Consider the following 17,734-nt stretch of genomic DNA (forward strand, 5'->3'; position numbering starts at 1 on the left):
ATTTCTAATAATACTGATTCATATTCTCCAATAATGTCATCATTTCAGTGTACTAAACATGCATCTAGTAATTAGTATTTATTCCTATTCTCCAATAGTCATCATTTCAATGTACTAAATATGCCACTTTTTTATTTGTAAGTTACTAAATATGCCCTTAGTGCTTGAACACAAGAAGTGGAGTTCACGCAATGGTTGAAGAGGTTAATAGATCTCTCTCTCTCTCTCTTTTGTTTTTTTTTTACCGAAGAGGTTCTAAAGTGTAAAATTACCAATTATCTCAAAAAGTTAAGCTTATAGGAAGAGATAAATTTAATCACTTAGAGTCTGTTTGAGATTGCGTTTGAGGAGCATAAAAGTGCTTTTAACGCTTAAAAAGTCCGTTTGAAAAAAAAAAAAGTATTCATTTGGTAAAAAAATTAAAAGACCTTTTTAGAATCCAAAAAGCTTAAAAATGGCTATAATTCACTTTTGAAAAAAACTTAAAAATAAAGCTTTTGCTCAAAAGCTCTTTTTGACTTAAAAGCTCTATTTCTCAAACGCAATTCCAAACATGTTCTTAGTATGATACTTTAACACAAAGTGGGCAACAATATTGAAATATTCTTCAGATAAAACCTACACATCCTTTCCCACATGCCAAGGCTTGTGAAATAATTAGTATATTGCTATACTCTTCTGAATATATATATAGCCTGCTTGTAAATGTCATGAATGATGTATGTGTGTATATATGCATGACATGATGGTATATATATATATATATATATATATATATATATATATATATATGAAGAGCGTAGTTTAAGAAATATGGCCATATATATATATGAAAGGAACAAATTAAAATGCATAAATTTATTTAGTAATAATCTTGGGAAGAAAGTAAAAGGTTGACGACGATGAGAACTAAAAGTAGCTAGCTTAGCGTACATCATGCACTTGAAGTCTTGTAAATGAAACCCCTAAACAACAAGCTAGCTAGCCACAGATACAATGGATAAGGAAAAGTTAAATCTCCTTAAAACACATTAATTAACGTGGAGGCCTTTTGTTTACTTTGAAGAACGTGAATTTCTCCCAAGTACACAACTGGTCTCGTACAATCAAGACTCCCCCCTCATTTGTTCAGTAGTGTAGCCATCGACATTAAATGCTTCTCAGACCCCTGTTGAAAATCATCAACAAATAATTACAAATTAAAAAACTATCAATTAGCTAAAGAGATCGGAACAGATACTCTCCGGTTCATGATAACAAATACTCTCCGGTTCATAATATTCAGTTCATTATATTTGAAAGTTATTTTTGTTTTTTGTTTTTTGTTTTTTGTTTTTTTTTTTTCACTTTTTTATGAGATAAAAATACCACTCTAATATAATTAATTAGATATTATCCACTTCAGATCGTAACACTACAGGAAATAGGGTTGTAAGAAAATATCAGCTTAGAGACTGAAACAGAAGAAAGCATTGTTCAACAGATTCTCCATTCACAACACTACAAGGCTCTACTTTCAACAATATCATATGGACAATTAGCAAGGGGTTTTTGTGCTAATTAGCACTCATATCTTAATGTATATATATACACCTATATATGGTAGAACCGAGTTCAGATGAAGCAGAATGCAACTTAAAAAGTAGACAAAAATGGAAGGAGTTTGATTTAATTTTGTTTCTTTTTTCGGAATGAACTTACATTGTCCAAGGACTTAGCCTGATTATTGGTCTCCAACATGAGGCCGAAATGAATATGAGGGAAGTGTGCCCACTAGCAAAGAGAAAACTTAAAGTGTAAGTACATCAAATATCCATGCTTTAAATAAAGAAGTTTTTGTGATTGTGCAGTGTACTAACATTTTTGGCAGCAGTGCTAAATGCTTCCCTGTGGCTAATATCCGGATTATTGGCCTTGATCCTCTGGATCTCCTCTCTGCATACGAAAGAAGTTTTGTTTTACATGAGAAATGGGGAACTAGTTTGAATATATTCAACGCAAAGGATAAAAAGATATCCAATAGAATCGATATATAGAAGATTTTTTTATTTTTTTATTTTTGTTTTTACTTTATGAACTGGTTGTATGCAGATGGCACTCGCTGCCTCTTCTCGGGAGCTGAAATGGAAAACAACAGCTCATGAAAAAAAATCAAGAAAATCAAAAAAGAAAATGAAATCATTTGAATCACATAAAATATTGGGTGGCTCACGTCGATTCACAACCCTTTCCTCTGTGACACTTGTTGGCTGTGCTCGCATTGCAATCTTGTTGCATTTGGAAGACGACCCCGACTCAATTCTGTAATCCGGCGTCGAGTAGTTCGGTGCCTGAGTTTACCATTGATCAATTGAAGGTACAACTTAATGTAAGAGAGAAGAAAGAAAGAGATATATATACAAGAGCTGAGAAAGAGAGAGGTATCTCAGAGAAATGCAATGATTTTTTATGAGAGAAAGAGAAAGAGAGGGAGGAAACGATGATTGAAAGACTGAATCAGTTGGAATAAAATGGTCTGAAATAAAGCATATAAAACCCAGATTGACAGTTGTAAAATAAAAGTATTTTTGCAGGGCAGTAGAAGACAAAGCTGATGAAGAGAAATCATTAAACCACAAAACCCTACTCGTCAATCAAATCAAGGTGAATCACATTTTTAAAAATGCGGCTCAAAATGTTTTTTGTTTTGTTTTTTCTTCTTCAAAAGGAATAGAGAAAAGCTTTCCCGTGATGGGTCTAGAGAAAAGCAAAAGAAATAGGTTTTTGGGTCTGGCGGCTGATTGGCTAGGGTTTCAGTACTGCAACCGACCACTTGACACAGGGAAAAATGCTTTGAAATGCTCAAAAGAAAGTAAGACCCAGAGAGCATAGGCCTGAGAGGGCTATCAACGCCCTAAAAATAAGCTGAAATTTTTTGTCTGTGTGGATATTATCAACAAACAATATATTATAATAGGGTAGCAAGCACCTGAACATCTTGCCATGACAGTGACTGAAACGCGGCGGCCATGTTCACGGACCATAGATTGGTGCAGTGCCCGCATCGGACGGTGACGATGTCAAACAGGTTACTGCATGGAACACTCACCTGCAAAACCGCACCAAAAATAAAAAATAAAATAAAAGAATAAAACCTTAGACTTCATCGAATATCAAATCAAAAAAGGAAAAGATCAGATCAGAAGCTCTTTTTTGTTTTATCAGAAGTAAAATAATCAAACAGGTTGTGGGTGTAGTTCATTCTTCAATATTCAACTGAGTATTTCTTGAAAATTATTCTGAAAATTATTTGGCCTTTTCTTTTGAAGACCCATTTCCAAAATTTCTTTGCAAAACTAGGGTATTTCTTGAAAAAAAAAAAAAAAAAAAAAAAACAAAAAACAAAAAACCTAGAAGCTTGCTAGCTAGGCACAGGTTCTTGGTTTTTCTAGGGAAGGGTGAGATGAAGAAATAATTCAACTGGGATCTTCATTTCTCTTTTTCTCTTCAGCAAAGAAAAGGTAAGTAAAAGGCAGGAGGAAGAAATCAAAGGAGGAAGGACTTGTCCTCGTCAGTTTTATCAACAAATGCTTGGCTTGACGCTTAAAAGCCCCAGATTTACAAAACAACACCATAAACCAAAACCAATAATCTCTCTCTCTCTCTCTCTCTCTCTCTCTCTCGCTCGCTGCGTGTGTGTGTGTGTTGTCCTGTTTTTTGAGCAGCACTTCAGGACCTTCAGATATGACTTTTCTTTGACTGCAGAAAAAAGAAAAAGAAAAGTCCGACGATGGAGACCTGACTGTAACAAAAACAAGAAATCCCAGAAAGCAATTTAATGGATTTGAGTAAAATAAAAGCAAAACTAGCTTTTTTGAGGATCTTAAAATGTTCTTTCCCCTTAGATATGCATATATGAGAAAGAAACCACACAAACAAACAAACAAACAAGTATACACACACACATATATATATACACACACATATATAAAAAAAATTTTAATAAGTGGGAATTTATAAGAGCTAAAAAGCCCATCTCCAGGGTGAAGAAAAAGAGTTCTCAGATCAGGGATACCGCAAGAACAATATTGCAAAAGTTGCAGGGGATGTAGCAGAGTTGCTCAGGCGCAACATCGATGCAGTTCGACATGTCTCTTGAGCAGTCAAAGCAAGCTTGGTTACCCAAGAAGGAGAAGCAAAGGAAAGCAAAGAAAAGAGAGAAACAAGCTCTTGCAAATTGCAGAACGCCAAGGACGAGAAAGCAAAAAGCTTTTATTCTCTTTCAGACGCCTCCTGCTTTAGAACTGGGCTATGTATCACAACAGTAAAACTTAAAGGTCTTTATATATAGAAATTTATGGGGGGAGAGAGAGAGAAAAAAAAAAAAAAAAGAAAAAAAAAAAGAAAAAGAAGAAGAAGCAGGAGCTGGGATCCAAAGAGGGTAGTGAGAAGAGAGGTAAGAGGTAATTAATATGATGATTAAAAAAAAAAAAAAAGTTGATTTGGTAGTGCCCACGGCAGTCAGGAAATGCTGGGACCGGGAAAGGAAAAGAAGTGGTTTTTAAGGAAAACCGGGTTTAATTGGAAACCCAAAGCTGTTTATCTGTCGCTATGGGAGAATGTTAGGGTTTGAGGTGGGAAGAGCTTTGGCTGCGTTACCAAATATATATGCATATGTAGATGATATGAAATGAATATGACCACACCCTCCTTTTCCCTGCTACAAACGGATGAGGGGGAAGATATGTCAATTCTTTATTCAATATAATGTTACCAAATATGATCTATATATATAGGTATATAGATATGGACCCATGTATGTTTGTATGTATAAATGTGCTTTTATGTATGCATGTACCGACATATATATGTAAAAAAATAGTGTATTTCTGTTTTTATTTCTGTTGAAAATTCTGAACTTATAGGATGCCAAAGGGCAGAATAAAATATATATATTGATGTATAGAGCATACTCAATGGTTTAGTCATTTTATATTTTTAGCTAAAATGGCTAATGAAAATGCCGAAAAACTTATTTAAAAGCAAATGTAAAATCTGTTTGTGAAAACATGTGATGTGACACTGTTTATGACCGCATAATTATTTTAATATATAATTTATCTTGTTTTTTAAACATTTCTTTATGTCTCTTGAACGCAATCGAAGCACCGTGTCTTTGCTCGCCATTTTGAACGTTCTAGCTCCAATCAGGCGCATAGAGCAACCGCCGCGCAAGACCCACGACATAGCCATCCACAACCCAGTGATCCACCACTACACAAAAGTGCCACTACCTAAGGCCCAAAACCGCCACACTCTCCAACTCCAATCCTGCAGTACTAAACCTCCTTCGCCCAAGACACAGAGACCTGCCACCACAGAACCCCTGATACCCAATACCTAGAACCATGCACACTCCATCTCCAATCTCGCATAGAGCTACTGTCACCTATGTAACAATCAGGAAAAAAACGCTAACCACAGTTGCACTATAAGCTCAAAATGACTAGTTAATTTGAAATTTTTCTAAAATTTATTATAAAGCTTAGTTTCATATAGTAACTGGACAATGTGGGACATAACACTTATAACTATTTTTATAAACCACCAATTCTATGTGGGCTACTCCTCATCTTCACAATATGGGATTAGAGTATTGCAAACTCTCCCTTTTAAATTCTTAATGTCCTCGTCAAAACCACATCATGCAGTGCTCAAGTACGTACCACATGTCCTGATGTTATTAAGTGGCTATGATATCATTTGTAATAACTTAGAAAAAACGCTAGCTATATTTATACTATAACCCCAAAAGAGCTAATCAATTTGGAGCTTTCCTAGAGTTTATTATAAAACTTAATTTCACATAATAACTAGACAATGTAGGACTTAGTACTTATGACTATCTTTATAAACCATCAACTTTATGTGGACTACTTCACATCTTCCCAGTATGGGATCGGGGTGCTTCAGCCTAAAACCCACAACACCGCCATCCACAACTGAGTTATTGATTTTCTTCTTATTTGTTTGATTTTCAATTTGCGATTATTCATCTAATTTGTTGATTTAAGATTTGTCTAATTTTGTGTCATTTGGGATGATTCATTTGAGTAAAAAAGTTTAAAAATAATTATTGTAATAAAATTGAGAATAAATTTAGATAAATGGTTGAATGCATGTTTTGAAAAATTGATTAGCTAAACTAGAAAAAAAGTAAGTTTTATGGTTAGTTATTTTGCATAGAAATGAAGATATCATAACATCTCTCTTTATAGGAATTTTACAATAGTTTTTACAAATTGTTAATACAGTGACTACGTACACCTAGTCCTCAATCTTGGATCTCTTTAAGACATCCAAATGCTAGAGTGGTGCGCCACAAAGGAGGGAAGGGGCAGCGGCTGCACTACCTCCAATGCTTAAGTCAATAAAGGTGTTGACGTAAGGTAATAAGAGAATCAGAAAAATCGGTAGAGATTAGGGCATGAGACCATACTTGATTCTTACCTTTACCCAATCTTATATAGATGTGGTCTTAGTATGATTGGATGTTTGGGTAGGGCAAATATCTTAATCTTATTTGGTTGATGGGGCATTTGATCATGTTGTGAGTTTCCTTTAACATTCACCTTTCTTACATGTATCATTTCCTCTGGTAGAGTATTCTTATTTTAAGTAATGCTATGAACTATCTTTTTATCTTCCAAAAATTGATGTGGCTTTTTTTTTTTTTTTTTTTTTTTGAAAAATATGGAATTTCTATTGATGAACTTTCATGAGCATAAAAATCTTATATCACAGAGCATACAGCTCTGAAAAATCATAGCTAAAAGCTAAGAAGGTTATAAAGTCATAAAAATGACTTCAAGCTTCTGCTAACTCATGTACACTTACATTTAAGAAACAGATCTGCTTCGTACAAACAAGATTTAGGACATGGGTAGCCCAAATATAAAACAAAAATAAAAAACATCTAGAAACTAAAAATCTAGCCATGAGAGTTAAACCCCTACACCGATCTACTCCATCCTCAACCCGAAGACCAGGACAACAAATTCATCCTCAACCCGAAGGCCAGGACAAACAAAATGAAAAATAAAAAATGAAAACCCCACAAGCAGCAGCGGAGGATCACAGTATCGTAGACATCCCTTCAGAAGATACTCCTTAGTCAAAAAAGATGATCAAATCTAATTAAGGTTGAAGAGACTAGATTTGTATCTAGATCTAGATCTACAAACTAGATCTTCCCTCCTCTTGAAATTTTTCTTGGTATTGTCTAGAAGAAAAAATTGATGTGGCTTTTAAAATCACTATTGGATTAAAATCTAATTAATAGTAATCAATCTAAAATTCAATGGTGATTTTAAAAGCGACGTCAACTTTTAAAAGATAAAACAGATATGCTTCCTAGCATTACTCCCTCCCATGCATGGTTATATCATTTAGTTCTAACATGCCCCGATTTTCTTGGATGTCAATAGGCAACATGTTGGATTTATAGTATTGGATAAAGCTAGATTCTTTATTATTATTATTATTATTATTATTATTATTATTATTTTGACATGTCCATACAAGAGGAGGGAGATGGGAGATTTGAACAAGTGACCACCGTTTCATGAGGCGTGATTCACAGCCGATTGAGCTACCCCTTGAGGACGATAAAGCTAAATTTTTGAACACTTTAAAATGTCAATTAAACTTCTAGTTTTAGTTATATAAATACTAAACTATATATCATGATTAAGAAAATAACATATTAAACTATATTAGTTATATATGTCTACTGACTATTTATTACATTTCAGACATGGAAAAGGACCCGAGACAAAAACAGGCAGCAAGTGGCTACTATTGACGAAGATGAGACCCTAATAATGTTTCCTATGCTGAAGGCCTCTATTTTGTTTGTCCTCTTTGATAATTGTCCCTGAAATTAATTGGATATATAGCATTCAATTTATTTCCAAAATTATATATAGAGTAATATTGTAATTTCCCTCTATCTCTCTGTTCTTTGTGAAATATTTCTCACTTCGATTGAAATGGTGAAAATTGATTTATGGTGTTTATGAGAGCAGGTAGATATACTTGTTGATATATGGCTTGGTTATAATTAGCTTTAATTCGTTCCTAGAATGGAGGCATACATTTTCTAGTTGAACAATTATAACCAGCTGACCCATGCCAATATCCAAACTACCTGCAAGCATCTTACTTGAAGCGCACACACACGTCATCAAGGAGGCAACAAATAGCCGGAATAGGACCTTCTCCATTTCATTCGGATAAAATTGTCCTCATCTTTTAAAATTGAGACAATTTTATCCCAATTTTTTGCCTAACGTAGAGAGGATTCTAGCTAATTCCAAATGAACATTTATGAAACAACAAATCTCTCCTACAGGAAGGAACACTCACCAAAAGGAATCACCTAAAACAAGAGAGTAATGGTAGAAAACATATTTTTATCTCTTTTTTTTTTTTTTTAAAAAAAAATATCAAAGTTGATGTGGCTTTTAAAATCACTATTAAATTTGAGATGGACTACTATTAGATTTTGATCTAATGATAAATCAAAGCAGACGTTATAAGTTCAAACTTTGACACCGTCATTCACCTCTTATTTTAATTAAATATTTCATGTGTTAGACCTCATTTATTAAGGGAGAATTTGAGCCCACATGTGAGGGAGAGTATTAAAATCAGCTTATAAAGCTGATTTAAGAGGGCAAAGAGAGATAAAAACAAGAAAATAAATAAGAAACAAGCCTTAAGCAATCCTTAGTTTCTATCAACTCATATTTTGGTTTCATACGTGTTTGACTAATCTTATATCTCGTCAAGTATAGCCAAGAGGAGCTTAGAAAAAAGAAAAAAAGAAAAGAAAAGAAAGGTACGTATAGCCAAGTTGAACAGAGTTGCCCATTTTATGGGGCATCAAATGTAATTGACATAATAACGACATTCTAATTGAAAGGTACCCTAGATGTCTGAGTTCTTTGGCGGTTCTGGTTGGGGCTACTAGATGTCTAATGATAATTTCTAGCTAATGCATTAATGTACATCTAACTTGTTATGGCATGTCCATGTACAAATATAGTTATGTTTTTCATCCAAAATAAAAAATAAAAAAACAAAAAGAAAGGAAAAAAGAAATAGTCAATGCAGTGGAGTTGGAATAATTACTATACAAATTTATTACAACATGTCTTTAAAAAACTAGAAATTTATTACAATGTTTTCACATTCAACCGTACACATCAACTGGGTCTTGTTCATAGATCTTCATGTAAATTTTGAGTGGTCAAAAAATGAAGGCCGTAATAACGAGTGTTATTCGATATAGCTCACTCCAAGCAGATCTTTTACGGGTCGGATTTGTTACTTGTCTCATAGGCTACATCTAATCCACTATCTCACGAATTAGCTAGTGCTCTTCTTCATTACCTAGGAGGCTACTAGAGTCTCCTCTGAGTCTCCACACTTTAATTTATAGGGCTTTTGATGGTTACACGTAGGGATCATGGATGTAGGCATTAGACAAATTTTTTCTCAATTTTCAAAGCGTGTTCATCAGTTCATGAAAGGTACGTTCAATTCCTTTTAAAACCAACTTAGTGTTTCGTCTTTACCAAGAGTAATTCTAAATGTCACTTCCATGTCCTCCTTATATCTTCATAAAATTGATTTGACTTTTAAAATTACAATTAGCTCAAATTTAATAGTAATTTATTACAAATTTAATGGTAATTTTAAAAGTTATATCAGTTTTGAGATCGGAGCTGACATGCAACATTACTCCTTTACTAAAGTTCTAAAAAGGGAGAAGGTCCAATCGAGAGAGATTTATCAAACTCATGATAGTAAAGTTCTATTTCAATCCAAATTTGCGGGGAGTTATCAAATAATTAACCATCTTACCTACTCTTTATCTCAACTAGGTATACGAGTTCGACTAACCCACGTGGATGTTCCGTGGATTAATTAATTTCCAACGTCTCCCACTTGTCCACATTAAACACCATATCCATTAAGTATCTCCTCCTAATCTCTCATCCAATCATCTCCCTCATACAGAAAATGAAGTGTGAAACCTAACGAGAAGGCAAAGCTGCCATACTATCACTATATATAGGTTTAGAATTGCGCATACGAAATCAATCTAAAACCTTCTTGATCATTAAGTCTCTTGACACAAGCCTATAAATTTTCTAGATTGATCCCTCAAGATCTTAACTCTAAGCACATAATTAGATTTCCCAATGTTCTTCATTTTTTTTTTTTAATTGAATAAGGAAAATGATTGTAAGAGAAGATCCTTACCACTCCTGATCCGAAAGAAACAAAGAGTGGGTGATCTTAAAACCGAAAAAGGGGTGGGCTCCCCAACAACAGACTAAAACAATGTAGAAATAATTACATAAGGTAGGAAATTGGTCAAACGAGTGACTCGGGTCGCTCAAGGTGGTTACAGAAGCAAAAGGGGTACAAATTAAGGCAAATTTATTTGAACTCCCACATGGAACCGGAAACAACCACCCTAAAGAGGTTGAAACCAAAAATGTACTGTCATAGTCCGATACAAGGACTGTAGAATAGAGAGGATCTACTACTACACTAGCTATAAAAGTCTCCACAAAACAAACAAAGCAAAATAAACCGAGGAGACAGTAACCCACGAAACAAACAAGTAGCAAAATACACAAAAAGTTGTAAAAAACAACAAAGGTAAAAAAACAGGGAAAATAAAAATAACAGTAAAAAAGATCACGAAGCAGCGACTTCAATAGAGGGGCGAAGGAGCTTCTGACGGCAGCTCGGCGAACACACATTGGCGCATGAGATCCACGCGCAGGCGCGTTAGATTCACACGTAGATGCATGTGATCCCATGTGCTGGCGCGTGGTGGTTGGATGAAGAAAAAAGAGGCGGCGTTGGAGAGCTGGAAGGCTAGGGAACCCAGTGGCCAGGCGCGTCGGGCCTGTGGAGGAACGAATGACGATAGATCGGGCCTAGAGAGAATTGAATTTGAGATTTACCGTAGAACCGGGCACGGCGTAGCGGCTAATGGAGGAGAATAGTTAGAGAGTGACGATAAGGCAAGGTGTGGTGGCTTGGAGATGGAGGACTGTCGTTGAAGCTTCTTCGTTATGAATTGAAAAAAGAAAAGCCAAAAGAGAACGAGTGACAAAGGAGGGAAGAGGGGCGGCCGCACTAGGCGGAGGTGAAGAGGGGAGGAGAAGCCCCCACAAAGGCGGTGGAGAGCCCTCATAGAGGAGGTGGATGGGTGTGAAAAGGAAAAAAAAGAAAACATCTCTCGAGAGAGAAGCAGAAGATTTTGGTACTTCCATGTTCTTCATCTCAAAAGTAGAGGATAACAACCCTTTCGTGAAGACAATCGTCTCCATATCATTTCTAGCTAATAAAACGTCATCTACATATGGAGATAGAATAAAAAAGCTCTTCTTAATTCATACATTTGACATCCACACAATGGTCATCCTTTAGCATTTTAAAGCCAATCTAAGTAACAGCCTTATGAAATCTAAAGTACCACTATCTAGACGATTGTTTAAGGCCAAACATAGGGCAGAGAAGTTGGGGCACTCTTTGTTTGGTTTCGTCATGACGAAATGGTTGAAATGTTGAAACTTTTATTTTGTTTTGTCATTATCTCATCATGTTTTTATTATGACGAGAAATGCAAGTTCCAAGATTCAGCTCTCTCTCTGAGAGTTCCTCATGACGATGTTAGTATCTCGTCATGACTGACATAAGTAACAACAATCAAAAGTGTCTGCATCTTATGACCGAAAGATAAAACAAATCAGCAGGCTAAAAAAAGAGTATTTAAGAGAAAATTTTCTGATTTGATAATAACTAAATTAAATCTATGTTTTAGATTACAAAGTATCCTATTTATAGAAGAAAAATACTTGTAGAGAAAGTAAACATAATTCTAGTAGTAATAGTAAACCTAATCTTAATAAGGAAATGAAATAAAGTCCTAATAAAATAAATAAGATCTTCACTAAATAAGATCCTAATAAATTAAAATTCTAATATAAAATAGAAAATTAAATATAATTGGCAATCAATTTGAAGTTTACTAAGTCAAAACTGACTGTCAATAAAAGTTCAAAAATCTGGTTCATGAAGTTTTTTCAATGTTTGCTTGAGCAAGAATATTGCAACTAATGGCAAGACAAGAACTTCGTTCAACACTTGTGCGACGTTCGGTTGAGCGAGTTTTTAACAGTTTTAAACTTTCAGGATTGAGATCGTAAACCTATTTAAGTATAATAAGGGTAGCTTGGCCTACTAGTTTTTGTTGCCAATGTTATTCTTTAGTTTTTCCAACAGAAAACACTCTTAAGAGATTTTTTTTTTTCACTATTCCCTATTTTTTTATTAGAATTTTTTTAAGATTTATAGAAGATCTATATATGAAGTCTAGTGTGTATAACTTCTACTTCTCACCCCGCCTCGCTCCATCAAAAGGCAACCTTATTCGTCCTATACAAAAGAAAAAAAAAAAAACAATTTGGGTTTGATTATTGTGTTCACGTATGCCCTAATCAGGGATCAATTAACCAAACCAAATTAAAAAAAAAAAAAAAGAAATACAAAATTGAAAAGTAAAAACAGTGTGGCCGATAAGCACTGCACAACAATAAATGATACATTTCTCCGTACTTCGACAACATTTGTGTGGGTCATTAATTTTGTTGGCACCGCAATAACATTATATATATATATATATAGCATGTAAAAGTAAAAATGCAGATCGAGGGGAGATAGGTGGGAATTAGAGCGGCGTTTTAATTGGGAGGGGCCTGGCAGTCTGGCTTCTTTTGCCGTGGTCGGGAGACTTGCTCCTGCTCATAGGCCTCAACTCATTGTCATAGGTAATAAAGGTCCTTTTTGAGCAGCCAGCTTAGATTTACATTCTCACATCTTCAAGGAATGATTGTTGGACAAACTTCTCCCTATGCGATCAGGATCTCCGGCAATGCTCTAAAAATTGCTCATCAACTTTTTATCAAATTCTGACTATCCAATGTCATTCAATAGTTATAATTTTACCATGTGTCCCAACTAAAGATAAATAATAAAATATTATTTATTTTTTTAAAAATATATATAAAATAAAATATTAAAATATTAAGATTAAAAATTAAAAAAATGAAATAGCTGGTCACCCCAATTGAGCCATGGGGGTGGCGAAACCACCCCCAGGAGCCGGTTGGAGGTGGTCGAAGCTACCCCCATGACCCTAGGGGGCGGTTCGGCCACCCCCATTAATGGCCAAAACCCAAAAATTAATTTTTGGGTTTTGGTCATGGGAGGTGGTCGAATCACCCCCTATGGCCATGGGGGTGGCCGAAAGCCACCCCCAAGGACTCGTTGGGGGCGGCTGAAGCCATCCCCATGGCCATAGCGGGTGGTTCGGCCACCCCCAGCAGCCGATTGGGGGTGGCCGAACCACCCCCTAGGGCTATGCGGGTGGCTTCAACTACCCCCAATCAGCCCCTGGGGGTGGCAGAAGGCTCAGTTGGGATTGCCGGCCACCCCAATTTTTTTAAATTTAAATTTTAATATTTTGTTTTATAAATATTTTTTAAAAAATAAATAATATTTTGTTATTTATTTTTAGTTGGGACACATAACGAAATTGTGGCTGTTAAATAACATTGGATGGCCAAGATTTGAGAAAAAGCTAATGGGCAATTTTTGAAGCATTGCCGGGATCCTGATCCCTCTCTCTATATATCAAAGAAATCTGAGAGTGCACTAAATTTTCTTCTTATTTTGAGGCCTAGGTGAGAGTGGCTGTCTTTGTCCCAACTGTGGGGTGTGTACGTGTAAAACACTAGACACCCCTTCAATTTCTTCGAATATAGACAGTATATATATATATATATATATATATATATATATATATATATATATCTCTTTGTATGGTAAACGGGTACATTAACTATTAGATGAATTTACGAAAAAAATGATTGAGATAATGATTTGTAACTTGTTTCTTCGTAATAGGACATAAAGTGAGAGAGAGCAACACAAAGAGAAGAATAAAAGAAGAAAACCCTCATGTGGAGTGTTTTGTTGAGGTCGGGTCTCATATGGCTATCTTGATTTGGATTGTTCCTCAAAAAGAAGAAAAGAGGGTTTCTTTAAGATAAGAAACCAAGCCAATCACATTTGATAAGATAAAAAGACAATGGTGTTTCTTGTCTAATTGTGGAGAATATTGGAGAAACCCACTACTGTTTAATCTTCCTCACCATTTGATAGATGAAGTTAAAGGGAGCGATCGAACCACTCTCAAAACAAGTGATTTGACAATCTCCTTGTAGGTGGAGAGGTGGTCTAAAGGAAGAAGAAGGGGGATCGTTGGACCATTCCAATCGCTCCTTTGGAGTGGCCCACCACCTTCTCAAAGGGTGAAGAGGTGGTCATATCACTACAACCACTTATTGGGATAATCGACCACCTTAAGGGGTGGTCCAACCACCCTTTTGTTCTTTTTGGCTCTTTGTATGCTTGCTTTCTTTTTAATGCGTACATGGCTTAATTTAGATTGTTCATAGGTAAAAATGAACAATTTTTTGAATTGAAGGAATTGTAAATGGACCTCAATCCATATATGAAGATATTTGATTTAAAATAAATAAATAAAGACATTTTATCTCTCTTTTTCTCCTACATCAGTTTTGAAATGAATTTTTTCATTTGGAATGTAAGGATTTGAATGATCCCATAAAACAAAAAGAGGTAAAAGGTATGGCAAATAGATTGAATGTTGATATGTTTTGCCTTGTGGAAACTCGAGTTAATTATGAAGAGTTAAGGTTGGGTATTATAAACAGAATGGTTCATGGTTGGAAATCTTTGTGTAATTGTTTCTGTTCAATTAATTCAAACTTCAAAGTCAAACTATTACTTTTAGAGTGATTTTTTTTTTTTTAGCAAATAAGAAAAGGGTTACAGAGATTAAAACACTTAAAAAGAAGTGGGCTCCCTAACAACAGACTTAAAAAGAAAATTACAGTACGAGACATACAAGAAAAAAGTAAGAAATGAATCATAAAATAACCCGGTCCTCTTAGTAAGGACTACACAAAGCAGTTTAAACACCAAAACAAAAAATACAGGTAGAGGCATGACCATCTCAACACTCCACATGAGGGATGCAGAAAGAGACATGACACTCAAAATATCCTTTAACCCTACTTAGACTCCTGCAAGAATTTGGAATAAAAAACCAAGTTAACGTAAAAAAACATGTAGAGTGATGTTTGATCAAGGAAAGAAGTTCTATTTTGTTTTCTTTGTCTGTGCTTTTAATAATGGCGGGGAGAGGAGAACTTTGTGGCCGGATTGAGGGCTTGAAACATTTAAAGACTAGGTTGGGGGCCAATCTTGGCTTCTTGCTTGTGATTTTAGTTTTGTAAAAAGTCCTAAAGAGAAGTTGAGTGGAAAAGGACCTTAATACGTACCTTGAGCAAGACCTTTGTAGATGTCTCTATAATATATATTGAAGTCATGAATATCAGTCATATGGGGTGTTTCTATACGTGGAATAAGTACAGAGAAAAAAAAATCATCATGATTCATGTAGCTAGAAAACTTGACAGTTGTAGGCAAATTGGGCTTGGATGGGAGTAGTTTAATCAATAAGCCTTTTCAGTTTAAATTGAAATTGACAAAAGTTTTGAACCAAAGCCTTTTAGACAAGTTAGGTGAATCGTAGTTGGCAAAGACAAGTTAGAGGTGTTCTTATTAATTATAGGCTTTCTTCAAAATTAAAAGCCGTAAAGGAATTCTGAAAATAAAGATTAAAAAGAAATTTATGGAAGTCTTCCTCAGAAGGTCACTACAAATATTAATTCCCAGTGTTTTTTTTCGGCCTATATTTTACGCTGCTAAACCTAGTGTTGTAAATGTTTTTTTTTTTTTTTTTTTCTTGGCGTATAACCAAACACCAAGAAAATTTTGAACTTTCTCGGCATTATTTTACCTAACGTTTATTACATACAAATCTATCTCAACATAATTTATGCTGGAGAACCTCAAAAAAAACGCGGATAAATTCTCTGTTATGGGAAATATGTAACAGGAATAGATTTTAGGTTTCCTTAGATTTTATGTTTGAGGAAACTTAGACCTTAGATTCTAAAGGAATATAGACCTTTTAGATTTTGAGAAAACTTACAAATCATTTTTCAAACTCAAGGTTTGTGATTAATTATCTGAATCTTTTATTAATGAGCTTGATGGCTTTAAATAGACAATTACAATGCATAGTGAAAATAAAAGACTAAGTAAAATAAACTACTCTAATAATAATATTTATCTCTAATATTTAAATTCTAATCCCTAATCTAATGATATCTATCGTAACATATTTTAATCCTAAAATATCTCAATTATTACACCCCTAACATCCTCAACATATATACAGTGACGCATAGATATACACAGACAAAATTATCGACCTATATATATATATATATATATATATATATATATTAAAGGGCGGTAATGGTTTTAATAATTAAATTTGTTTTGGTTATACTGGAATTCCAATATAACTAAATTTTTTTAACCTCTTAATAAACCCAGAATAATGGATGAGAAAACACATCAACTCCCAAAGAACACTAACAAGAGTGAAATGAAATCCATGTTAAACTAAAAACACGGATATGGTAGCATTAATATAGTAAGTTATCATCTCTCCTATCTCTCCATCGTTGGAGATCATGCAAACATGAATCTTAGATGAACCTTATGGTACCAGATAATACATGGCAATATTAATAAGTAAATCCTTTGGTTGTATCTATTCCGAATGATATTCTACCAATTCGGAAATGCTAGGTGTTGGAAAAACATAAATATAAATACATAGAGTTCTATGTGTGTACCTTTCTTCTAGAACTTACAAATAAGGATCTTTGGTAAGTGTTCTACAATGTGTAGTGATGCCTCTCACGTACAGATTTGAATGAACTCAACAGTGGTGTTTTATTACAAAAACAAAACATATATGCTCACAACCTAAATGCTATTTGATGGAGAGTAGAAGAGAGAATTGAGATTTAGAATTTTGAATTCTGAAATGATGAAAAGAATAATTTGATTTTAACTTCCATCTCATCTCCCACTTACACACGGTAAGCATGGGCTAACCAAACATCTATCATATTGATACGTCTCTCTTATCAATCTTTGACAGCATTCATTCTTGCAAATAGGTCGTGCGATCGTCGAGCACACCTGTAGAAAGATCAGGAGCACTACACTAAGTCCTGTTAGATACTAGCATAGCAACATCCCTAAAAGCAAAACAAAGTCTCGTTATTCCCTAGACTCATTCGGTCACATCGGATTAAACATCTCGGATCCCTCATGAAATTAATTTTTTATAAATATGTTAAACCCCCACTAATTGTAATGCATTCACGATTATGTCGCAACATTCAAAAGTGGCATAACCTGTCGACAATAAATACAAAACGTGAATGTGTTACCAAATAATCTTCCCTTGCCCTCATGTTACTTAGCTTAGGGTCAACTGCTTTCCCAGTCATGTCTCTTTAGACTACATCATTCATGGTTATAGACAACATGCTAAAGTAGAAAACACTGGATCTTTTGCCTCACAACATAGTCAAAGGTCACATAGGGCATAATTGGGGTCTTAATAATGACCCATAAGACTCACACGATG

At 34.7% G+C, this 17,734-nt stretch overlaps 1 protein-coding gene across 1 annotated transcript; it reads right to left on the reverse strand.

The window, feature by feature from the left end:
* Nucleotides 1–841: 841 nt before the first annotated feature.
* Nucleotides 842–4,321, reverse strand: LOC132166535 (axial regulator YABBY 5). Its single transcript, XM_059577364.2, has 7 exons — nt 4,055–4,321; nt 2,969–3,088; nt 2,213–2,330; nt 2,070–2,118; nt 1,860–1,935; nt 1,702–1,773; nt 842–1,168 (listed from the first exon to the last, which is right to left on the reverse strand). Exons 1-7 carry the CDS (start codon nt 4,127–4,129, stop codon nt 1,121–1,123), a joined length of 558 nt encoding a protein of 185 aa, XP_059433347.1. The 5' UTR covers nt 4,130–4,321; the 3' UTR covers nt 842–1,120.
* Between the last annotated feature and the right edge of the window lie 13,413 nt (nt 4,322–17,734).

Source organism: Corylus avellana, chromosome 11, assembly GCF_965113065.1.
Source record: "Corylus avellana chromosome 11, dhCorAvel1.hap1.2, whole genome shotgun sequence".
Classification (NCBI taxonomy): domain Eukaryota; kingdom Viridiplantae; phylum Streptophyta; class Magnoliopsida; order Fagales; family Betulaceae; genus Corylus; species Corylus avellana.